A 12,397-nucleotide genomic window follows, 5' to 3' on the forward strand; every position below is an offset into this window, starting at 1 on the left:
TATATTGTATATATTTTAACATAAAAAGAAAGATGTATACATATAAAAAGAATATTTTTTCCGTGAAATAACAGGTAATAAAACGCAGATGAACTATTTCTTTTTCATTTGATGCCGCCAATAATTTATTTGACGTTACTTTGTTGCTACATTTTTTGTTCTGATCTCTAAAGTCAGTACTCACATAATCGGTTTTTATTTTTAAATTATTTTAATAATGTCTTAAGATGTTAATACAGTTCTTTAGTTAGTTCATGATATCTTATGATTGTCTATCCACTTGAGTCTATAGTTATAAATACAAGAATCGACTATGAACATTGGCCTACAAGTTCTTAGAATGTTCACAAATATCTCGCATTCAATACATGTGAATTCACGTGTCTATGCGTGTCGATGTCTAAGCATTCCTAGTCGAAAACTCCATTGGCTTAAAGAACCACGCACACGCAATAGCAATACACATGTACATGATTATATACACGTGCGATTACGCCGACGTGAACTCGTTGCTGACTGGTAGATTAGATACGTTTTATCTTACAGACTCAGAAGCACCAACGGCTAACTCGAGACGCGGAGGAGTGAGACAAGTGATTAACAAGAAGGCCGAACGCTCGAGTTCAGGGTGCACATGCTGAAGAGACGAGGATCGGTGCATGTGGAGATACACGCGTCACTATGAGGCCGTGGATGAACAAATCGCTTAGCTTTGGAATCCTAGGGCTATTTCTGATAGCCCTTGGCATTTCCTTCTGTTTCTTGTGGCCGACAGTTTTTCATCAAATTCTTCAAAAAGTGAGTGTAGACGATGACTAATTATTTTCATCTGTGATCTGTGTTCATCTGTGACAACATATTCTCACATTTTTTCTCATTTTGTAAAACAATTTGTAACATCGAACAAGATTCATAACGTGGCATCTACAATGAGACTTTAAAACGTAAAATTGAATCTTTAAGATTAAGCCGCAAGAAATTGATCAATCACGGTAGAATATGAGGAGAATAATTGACTATGATTGGTCAATTTCTTACGGTTTAAGGCTTACGCTTAAGTTTTACGCCTTGAAATCTCATTGTAGAAGTCGTTTAACATATTCTCGTTTTCTCATTCATGCCACATTGAATCGGTGCGTTTACCTTCGAGATCTATTTCAACTCCTTTTTTTTTTATAAGTTGAATTTGAAACGGATTTCTACGATAATTTGTATATAAAATATTCTTCTTCTTTTCTTATGTTAAACCTCCGGCTTAGGTTACACCTGTCTCATACACTTGTGGTGCATATATATTACAAAATATTTACAATTAATAATCTAATCTCGCTTAGTAATACGATACGTAATCTGTCTGTCCATATTATCACCAAATCATTTAAGAAGAAAAATATTTAAAAAAATAATCGTTAAAATCGTAATTCAGATAAGATTCAAATAATACTTGTAGATAAAAAGTTCAATCTGATGTTTTAAACTATAATATTAATAAGGTTCTTACAAATATCAATTCAATAATAGTGAATTAACAGGCTATTCGAACCGCGCTGGATATTATTTATGAAACTTTGTCAATATAATAATAATTTATTAATATTAATACATATTTCGATTTTTTTAACTTGATCACTTCAGTGATCTTATTCTAATTAATTAAAACTCTCTGAGTTTTTTTTAGTTTTACCCACTTAAAAAAACCCGAAATTTAGGGGTTTTTTGGGTTTTACTGGGATTTTGTATAAGAAAAATAAATTTTTTAATCGGTAACACATAAGAGAAACGTATTTATAAATATTTAATGAATATAGGTATATTAAACTAACTGGATTGATACAATGTTAACATATTATACCAATTTTAATACATACAGGGTGTACAATAAATCCCGAATCCTTTAAATTTAAAAAACTTGAAAAGTACACATTTTCAAGAAAAATGTTTCAGAAAAAAGTAGGGTTTGAAAAGATCTACTAATCATATCCGTCTGATCTTAGCGACGCCACTCAATGTCAAACGGGTGTGATCATAGATTTTTTTAAACTCTACAACTTTTTAAAAAATAATAAATAAAATGTGTTGCAATTTGAGCCGACATTAGTTATTAGTGTGTATTTTAATATCATTTATTCAAAGTGAATATTCAACGTATACGTTTCGACCTCTACGATCAAGGTCGTCTTTAGTACAAAAAAATATATTAACAAAATTATATAATGATAACGCATACGAGCATAAACTAATAACATAAAAAGCGAGAAAAACGTGGTGATGATATCCGAGTTAATCTTGGTCAAATTATTAAGTTAACTAAAAAAAAAAATATTTTTTGTTTTAAAACGGACCGACCCAAAAAAGATTCAGCCTTAACCATTGTGGACATTTTTTATTTTCTATTTGTTGAGTTTTCATTATATAGAAGTGTTTTTTTTTATACTTGAAAAATTTATCACTATTTTGTCAATATTTTTACAAAATTTATTTATAATTAATTTTATTTGAATATGTAATTAAATAATGATAAATACAACATAATCTAAATATTACGTAAAAAAAAAAATATCAAATAATCAATTTAATTTTAAAAAACCCCTAAAAACTCAAAAAACCCAAATAAAATCCCCATAAAATCCAGTATATTGAGTTTTTTCTTAAAAAGCCCGAGTTTTTTTCCAACCGTGTTATCCACAGTTTTTCTTAAATACATAATGATAAATCATTACATAGATATTATAAAGTAAAATTTTCGTTAAAAAATCATTGGATTTTTATCTAATATTGTCTAAATTTTGTCAAAATTTATGAACTACGACTTCATAATCGATTGCTTTTTGAAACTATTTTTCTTCTTAACTTTGATTCGGCGATAATATGAACAGGCAGACATATTATAAATTTATGAGCAGCATTTATTTACAGCATTATTATTCTAATTTCCTCCGAGCTCTTCATATATGTAGATGACGTAATTCTTTTCAAATCCTTTCACCCATTCGATGCTTTAGTAACCTATCTGTTCCGTTCTTTTGAATGCAGACTTAAAATTTATTGCCGATTGGTCTACCCACTAATAATGCTCAGCATCTGAATCCTTCTAAATCATCCTTGCTGTCGGTTCCTAAACATTATTATCCTGTATTCAGTCCTTCAATATTTTTTTTAATTCTATTCCAATTCCTCATTCCTCCTCTATTAAGATTCTTGGTATTCATGTTGACTCTTCATAGTCATTCGAGTCACACATGGCCGTCAAGTGTCGAGCTCTTAATGCTCGATTACGTCTTCTTTATCCCCTTTGCCACATCCTTTCCTGCTCTCAAAAATTTCTCAATTACTTGTTATTTCTCTATTTGATTACGCTGATGTCGTCTACATTCCGGCTCTTAAGCAACATCTGCTAAATCGTGTACAATGTATCCAAAATTCTCGTCTCCGCTTCTCCTATTGCATCCATAAATACGACCATATATCTCCGTATTATTAGAGATCTGGCTGATTTAAGATTTGGCAACATTTTATTCTTTACTTGTGTTGTCTTACATTTTCTCTCCTTCGCGTTCCAATACTCCTCTACATCTGCGACATCTCCTTCAGTTGAATTCTGAACATCATTCCTCTTTTAACCTTCTTGTCACTAGATACCAAGATTACTTATCTTTTTCCATATATCGGTCCACTAAGTTCCGTGCCGCTTTCTCCTACACCTCTGTCAAATATTTGAATTCCCTTCCTGATTCAATAAAACCTCTCCCTTTCTTTCCTTCTTTCATTCCGCTGCGTTCCTCGCGTTTCAGTGCATCACTCATAGTATTTAAACAAGACTGATGTAATTGGTGTGTTTGCGTGTGTATGTGTGTGTGTGTGTGTGTATGATTTCAACTATTGGTTTACCTCTTTCATACATACATTGTTGTCTTATTCTGATTTTGTTACTAGTAGGCTTTGTAACAGCAATTTTGCCTAACCATTTGCAAGCTACTATTGTCTATTGTATTTATGTTTATGTTAACTATAATCTATTGTATCATATTTTATGTCTATTATTCTGAAAGTTAACATGTAATCTTTTTCATATAGCTTTGCAATAAACTAAATTAAAAATTAAAAACAATTTAAAAATTAATTCAATTTTCTATCATTTGCTACTTGTGGCTCTGAGATTACTTGTCATTCCAAAAAGAAACCTTTAAAGATTTTAATTGCATATAATAATGATTGATTATAAAAATAAAAAAAAATCTTATCCATAAGTATAAGAAATAAGATATCATCATTCAAATGAGTTTGTTCATTTTTATTTTATATCATTGCAAGTTAATACCTGGACTTTTATGCCTTCTTTATCATTTTGATTTGCCCAATGTATTAAATCTTTTATCTGAAATAAATGTATTTATAATACAATAAATTACATGTAAAGTTATTAATCCAACATCTAACTTCAACCGTAATTGGCATTTCTTCTTAATAGATTTTAATTAAAATCTTTATTTTTAGCAAAACGACAATCCTGAAACTTGTTGATTTTTAAACTGGTGATTAATTACACTTATCGAGCTTTTCTCAGAAAGGAGTAACACGTACGTTGCGTGTTTTTCATCCATAATAGCGGAAAATGATTCACATTTATGTATTAAATGCGCAAATATCGTGCCGCATGAGTGTCATTTGCGATAAATAAAATCACTCGTTGAACTGATCCATATACTATGCATTTAGAGACTGGACGCTTGCCTCGGCGCTACTACCGGCCCGATTGGAAAAGTGGCCGATTGTCCCATTAATTGATATTTCTCTATGTCGCGGCACGTCGCAACAGTTCCATTTCACGCTACTGGCATTATCGCGCGCGAATAATATTATTGATAAAAGTAGAGAAACACACATTCGTACCATATCACGTGCTTTTGTTTTCCCTTCTAAACCTTTCATATAACTAACACGATGTGAAGATTAATTACTAACAGCTACGCAAATACATTCTTATTCAAGAAACGGTTACTAGCGAATCCGATATTTATCGCATTTCGTATTATAATTTACAATTGATCAGTAAAGGACTGATAATATTTCGAATACAAAATTATCTTTTGCTATTATGATTGTGCCATATTACAATTGCGAGTTTTTCTTCTTGTCAATTATGAGAATAAATTGGGTTGTAAATTGTAGGTGCATAATTAATGTTGTAATACGTGATCAATTAAGTGTTTTCAGATTTTAGATTTTTACTACTGTTCACACATACACAATAATACGTAGTATAAATTATTCTTTTTTTTACGTTGTTGTGATCGCGTGGCTAGCTACAGTATAAACCAACAACTATTGCGTGTGTTCATCAACTGTAAAACGTGATCTGAATAGTTATTTAAGTGCCACTTTATAAGGAAATCATTTGCATTGTCAACATTGCACTTGAGTGCAATCAGCGAAACGTCATTAGATTGTAAAGTGATAACAATTGCTGTTATTGGCTAATTGTTTTTTTACTTCCGCTAAATATTTCTTTGTATCTCTAGGAATTGGCCCTCTCGCCAACTTCCAAAACCTTTGAGATGTGGAAAGACACCAGCAACCTCCCGCCTTTATTTATGAAGATATATCTCTTTAACTGGACCAATCCGGAAGAATTAAACATAAAAAAACCCCATTTCAATCAAGTTGGACCTTATTATTTCAGGTAAGACTTTGGTTCAAACGAACAATTTTCATTATTAAGATTTACGAAATCGTGGCATAGAAAAAAAACGTACAATAAGGACGTATAATACATTCCCTTATCAACGAGAAGACAAGATTAATTCCTTCAGTAAGACTCACTATTAACTTTTACTTGTGTGTATCACATTTTTCATTTAAAAAAATGTAAATATATTTCAATAATATTATTATGTATTTCAATAATAATATTTATGAATGTGACGACAGAGAAGAGGAATCACTAACCATAGAAATAGAAAGTTTCGTGGTCACGCGATCGAAGCATAAGCCACTGCAGATGAGATAAAATTATAATTACAATAATTGTTGTTTGTGTCAACGCGTTTTAATTATATTAATTTTGATTATAAACAAAATATTTCAAAATTAATGCTTTAAAAATTGTGTATATTCTAGCTTAACACGTTAAGCGCCGAGCTTACTTCTTTTAACTTTTTTTTTTGTGCATTTAATTATTTATACTCAATCATGGCATAATTTTTTATACTCAGTCATGACGCTTAACGTGTAAAAATTTTTTATCGTCATTGGTAACACGATCTGATCAAAAAGTAAGTATATTATCAGTCACCAATGACTGATATGGCTTAACGTGTGTTAAAAATGAAACAAACGGCTGTTAAACAAATGGCTGAATTTTCAATAAAACTGATTAATCTTAAGACGAAATAAACATTTTTTGCAATATTTATTATAAAAATTAATTATAAATTAAAATTAGACCGACGAAAATAAATGAAGTAACAGACATAATATCATATTTTCGATCAAATCAAATCTTAGTCTTCGATAAGATTAAATGAAAATTTTTGCAAATATATTATTTCAGTTTTATAAAACTATCAATATGGTTTGCCGAATTTGAAATACAATTGCAAACCGAAGCTAAAAATAAATTCTCATAAATTAAATAGATTGATCGTCTCTTTATGATAATATTAATTAATGAAATATTAAACAGCTTAACAAATCTACTAAATGATTTATTGCAAAAAATTTTACCTTAGCTAGGATGAAATAAATATTGCTTATTAGCATTAATTTAAAAAAGATCAGTCAACGAAATTTATGATAATAATTTTAGTTTCAATTCAAATGAATTTAGCTGCGATGTGCGAAAACGAATTAAATTCAACCGTATTGGTACGCACTTTGTGAGATTAAAATAATATATTTGCAGAAATTTGCATTTGGCATTGAGCACTAGAATCAGTTTTGATCAACAGAATTATTTCTATTAATTAGTAAATCATAATTTTAAAAAAATATATAATAAGAATGTTATTAATTTTGACATTACAAAATTATACATTGCAATCACTGTTTTCATTTAAATCGGTAGTCGCATAAAAATTATTGTTTATTATGTGACTACCGATTTAAATGAAAATAGTAATTTGAAAATAGTAGTTTATAATTTTGTAACATCAAATTTATAACATTTTTATTATATATATTTTGAAATTATAATTTACTAATTAATAGAAATAATCTTGTTGTTGTCAAAACGGATCTTAATGCTTAATACTAAATGCAAATTTCTGCAAATATATTATTTTAATTTAGATAACAATTGCGGTATCCTATTTATAAGCAAAATTAATATGATTAACACGTATTGACACAATATTATCTATTTTATAATAAATAAGTTACATTTAATAAACAAACGTTTTAATTATCATAACTAGCACATTAATTAGTACTATAAAAAAAGATCTAAATTTAAAATATTTAGATAAAAGAAAAGTCTCTCTCATATGGAGAAATCTGATATACTTCATATGAGAAATGTAATAAATGTCAAGTTATTCTAATCAGCCTCTATGAAATTACAACACGATAACGAATCTAATGATGACAATGAAGGAGAAATAATTAACCTCATTGTATAGATGTATAAAAAAATACCAATCACGCGCTACGCGTAGGCGCGAGTCTATATGAAGTAATTGACTAATTAATTACTTTCTTGTCGACCGTAATAACATGTGCGACTCTTCAACAAGTACCATATAGATGCGTTCCCTTACTCGCGTCGTATCCTTCATTCGACTCGTTTATCTCAAAATACTTTTGCGTTAAAACTGGTAAACGTGTAGAACGCCGCTGTAAAAACGATTCGAGATATGAGTATCATTACACATTTCGCAATTTGCGTTTTCCAAGAACACCTCACACGACTTTTAAGGGCTGCTAGTTTATAATTTCGGCTTTTTGTACTACTTACTACCAACGCGAGTTCTGATTGGCCACTGCTTTTTCGCTTTCTGTTTTTTCATCAAGGTGTGAACGCATCCTAACACACAAAAACATGAAGAGCGTAAAAGTTGCATAAATTGGATTGAAATCCCGGGTAACTGAAAGTCTCAAGTTTCTTCAAATTTCGATACTCAGCTATTAAATATCATTGTCATCAATGACATTCTTCAAATTTCAATGATAATGATATTTAATACCTGAGTATCGAAATTTGAAGAAATGTTTCAGTTACACGGTTGAATTTCGATCAAGTTTGAGATTGCAACTTTCCTAAATTAATAAAATTATGATTAACGAAATATAAAATCATGTACATAATTATTTGAAGCAATGGTCATTAATTCAGATAAACAATTTATTCAATTAAACTAATTTTATTATCATATTACCACCTAAAATAAAATTCTCCCCTTCCAAATTCTTCTCCTACAATCCTGCTTCCGTTCCTAATTTTGTGTTGGTAATATAAAGATTGCGGCTTTGACAATAAGAGAGCATTAAGTATGGTCATTATCATTACATACGTACGTCCTGTATGGTTGCGGGGCAATTGGCCCCGTTAATATTAATAAGCAATATACAATATATATGTCAGACATCTGAATTGCGATTTAATAATTAACCTAAAGAATTAGCAGCAACCAATAAATTATATATCAATTAAAATGAGGCATAAAATGTATATATTGTTTTAATTCACATATAAATAAAACTACTGTACTATAAAAAGTGCAGTATTTAAAATGCTTACATTTAAAATATTTCCCAAAACAAATGTTTAATACTAAAAGATGTTTCAGTTTTAATCATTTCCATATTTTAAATCTAAACAGCATAGAGTTTTAATTTATATAAAATGTTAAAAAGTATTTATTTTTTCTTAAAGAAAAAACATTTTTACTATGATAGTTGAATATCTACTTCTTTTGCAATCAAAGAATAAAATATCTTATCAATATTAAACATTTACAAACGAGAAATATTTTGATATATTGTACAAGACATTATACTTGCTAAAAAATGTTTTGTATATCAAAATACGAGAGATGACATTGAATTGGAAGACTTTCTCTTTAAGAAAATTCGACGCTCATCTGTATATGGCCAGCAAAACAAGCAAATTTAATAAAATAAAATTAATTAGTGTTTATAAAAATTAAACATTATCTAAAATAAAATAGCTTTGGTATTTTCTAAACGCAAGAAACGTTTAAGAATCAAACATTATTCAAAGTAAAACAGCTTTTAGCGTTTTTAATTTAAAACATTTTTTAAAACTCTAAACAACTTTATGTGTTTTATAATATATATAATATACTTCAAAAATTTAAATCCCTTTATGTACCTTCGAATAAGACACTTTTCAAAACTAAACACTTTTTAGCGTTTTGTGTCCCCGTTTAAAAGTAAAACATTTTTAAGTATTTGAAATAAGAAATATAATATTTTAAAAATTACACATCTTTTTTTACGAAAAATGTAAACGTTTATATTCAGTGTGTGTTTCATTAATGATATCCGTTTCTCTCTCTCTCTCTCTAATTCATAAATTTAAGAATGTTTGATAACTACAAAAAGACTACTCTGTACAAAATCAAGAAAGAATGAAAGACATCGTTAATGCAATTATGAAATGCAGGGAAATAAGGCAAAAGGACAATATCCAATTTAATCATGAGAACAAAACTGTCAGCTATTTTCAACGACGAATATGGTACTACGATGCGGAGCGAAGCAATGGAAGTCTTAGCGACATCATTACTAATTTGGACCCCGTCACTGTGGTAAGTTACTTTATTACATCTTTTACCGCGTAACAATAAAGCTTAGTAACAATAAATTGAATTCACAATATCAATTATAACAATGTAAACAAAAAAAATCGTACGTGAAACAATTGAGTAACAATACAACCACATATAGGAAGATGTATCTGGATTTCCCGATTTTTTAATTCTGTATTATAGCACGAATTTTTTTCGTAGCTATAAAAAAATTTATGTAACATCACCAAATATAAATCCAGAGATAGTTCCTATAATCTCTATCTGTAAAGAACTTGCAAAAATATATTACGTTATATCACAAGATGTATATCATCGCTTTGCGATAAAAATTAAATAAATAAATCAACAAGATTTGGATATATCAGCACGTGACTTCAAAATCACACCGGGTTATAGAAGGTTAAATTCCGTCCTGATATGAAAATAAAAAATAATCAATTCAGGGGAAGAATCAGAGATATTAAATACTATAAATATATTATCTTTTTTACAGTCAGCAACGCACAAAGTTAGATTTTGGGAAATCGACTGGCAGAAGTCGCTGTCTTTTCTCTTAAGTAGCACTAACCGACGATACTACACTAGTAAAACAGTGGATCAATTGCTATTTACAGGCTATTCTGATACTCTGTTTACTATGAGCAAAATGATGCCATTAGACGACATTCCGACGTTTGATCGTTTTGGCTGGTTCTACTCGGTACGTTTATTAATAAGACAGGCTATTTCTGACAAGCTCTTTTTTCTTAACGTTTTATTCAGTCAGCGAAGACAACTTGTTAGTGTGTACAATATATTAAATACGCTTCGAAGATTATTGCTATTGTATGATTTCCCGCAGGATTACCATTAATTTTTTAATTACATTGAGGATCATTATGTATTGCAGAGCTAGATTTAGTTACACATTTTGGTTACCCGATTTTGTTGACATTTACTCTTCCCTTGTTACCGCTTGCACCTTTGCAATAATCCGCCAAATGTTTATGAAAAACGCATGTCGCTTTACCTCAGAAGCATTCGTATCATATTGTATAATAGAAATGTAATCCCCCTGAACCTCAAGGCTTTTAACTTTTTGAATAATTTTAGATTAATAACTGGAAATCTTCATTAATATATTGATAATAAAAAGCTTTTCCATTTATTTATTAAGTTAATTAATTAATAATTATTCAAAAAAAAAACAATTCTAACTACACGGAGAGAATTTTCTTTTAAAGTTTACCTTGACAATATTTTAATCATGCATTTCAGTAAAATCAATCACACTTATTTTATACTTTATTGCAATTTTATTAATGAATAAGAGAAATTTACATTAAAATTCTTCGAAATACAATGTTATCCCACGATTATCATATTTTCAGGGTAAACTCTAAGAAAAAAATCTCTCCGTGTAGTCTCTACTTCAAAGGAGATTCAATTACAATTCTATCATTTAATACATACGAACGCTTATTGTAGATGAAGCGTCACACTTATTTATAAGCTCGTTGGTAAGATACGAGCGGCAAGAAAGAGTCAGTAGGCGTCGCCAATGAAATCTGCCCGAAATGTGTGAATTAAATCCCAGTTCTGATGCTCGTACTATTTATTCTACTTCTTCAAATATTGGAAAATCAGAGACTTCCTGTTCTTTTATTACTATGTAATAAACAAAATTTGTCTCTTTCATAAATTATTTAAAATGCTAATATTAAAGATAGTATTGGGCATTGGGAATCGCTATAAAAGATGCAAAAAGCTATTAATATCAATAATAAAAATTATATTTTAGACCGTATGTGTGAGAACAATCAATACGAACTAGAAATGTCTATAGCGGTCGAAGCTAGATCTTTAATGCTTAAATAATTTAATGTCAATTTTACACACACACACACACACACACACACACACACACACACACACACACACACAGAGAGACACACACACACACACACACACACACACACATGGTATATATACATGCATATATAGCATATTTGTAGTTATTCGAACTGCGCGCCGAATTGGTTTTCCGAACTTATAAACGCAATTAAACTATTGTAATAATATCACGAATTAAATTAAATTGGCAAGCAATTTTTAATAATTTAATGCTCAACCAGGCATCATATTAGAAAGATGTAAATGTGCTGAAAAACTGTAAATCAATCTATTTAATTAATTTATTAATATCAAATAGTTCGTGGAATATTTGAGTTACATAGTACTAGATAATAGCGTTATAGTCGATGGTAGAGTACTTGTAACCAAGCTTAAATTGATAATGGAGATCACATATAGGTCGCGCCGCGCAGCTAATAAAACGTCCGAAGATACATTATGTAGTATTATGCTGAGAGTTAGTCTACAAAAATTATAATTAATTAGTATGAAAAGGCGTATCTCTAAACAATTTAAGAGTGGAGTAGCCACGATTAACATTGTTGAAGTAACTGGTTATGGAAATAATGATAATACGCATCGCTCACATAAGAAACAAATCGCCGCTTTATTGGTGTTGATAAAAGTATTAAAGAAAAATAGACAAAAACATAATGTTCTATTAATGAAAAGGTATTAATTCGCATAAGATAATTCGATTGTTCCATTTTCGGATATATGGCAATTTATCCAAT

At 29.5% G+C, this 12,397-nt stretch overlaps 1 protein-coding gene across 2 annotated transcripts in view; it reads left to right on the forward strand.

Annotated features, from left to right (window-relative positions):
- The window catches only part of LOC108756939 (protein croquemort-like), an 18,969-nt gene that overhangs the window by 2,152 nt on the left and 4,420 nt on the right, over window positions 1-12,397 (forward strand). Inside the window, exons 2-5 of one of the 2 annotated variants that reach the window (XM_018501143.1) lie at window positions 547-798; window positions 5,520-5,680; window positions 9,623-9,767; window positions 10,264-10,470. In XM_018501143.1, the coding sequence (XP_018356645.1) occupies window positions 682-798; window positions 5,520-5,680; window positions 9,623-9,767; window positions 10,264-10,470 (630 nt within the window). In that variant the 5' untranslated portion in view covers window positions 547-681. Of the gene's footprint in view, window positions 1-546; window positions 799-5,519; window positions 5,681-9,622; window positions 9,768-10,263; window positions 10,471-12,397 lie in introns of those variants that run through there. The other variant, XM_018501144.1, reaches the window with a different exon arrangement.

The sequence above is a fragment of the Trachymyrmex septentrionalis genome, unplaced genomic scaffold (genome assembly GCF_001594115.1).
Source record: "Trachymyrmex septentrionalis isolate Tsep2-gDNA-1 unplaced genomic scaffold, Tsep1.0 scaffold13, whole genome shotgun sequence".
Classification (NCBI taxonomy): Eukaryota; Metazoa; Arthropoda; class Insecta; order Hymenoptera; family Formicidae; genus Trachymyrmex; species Trachymyrmex septentrionalis.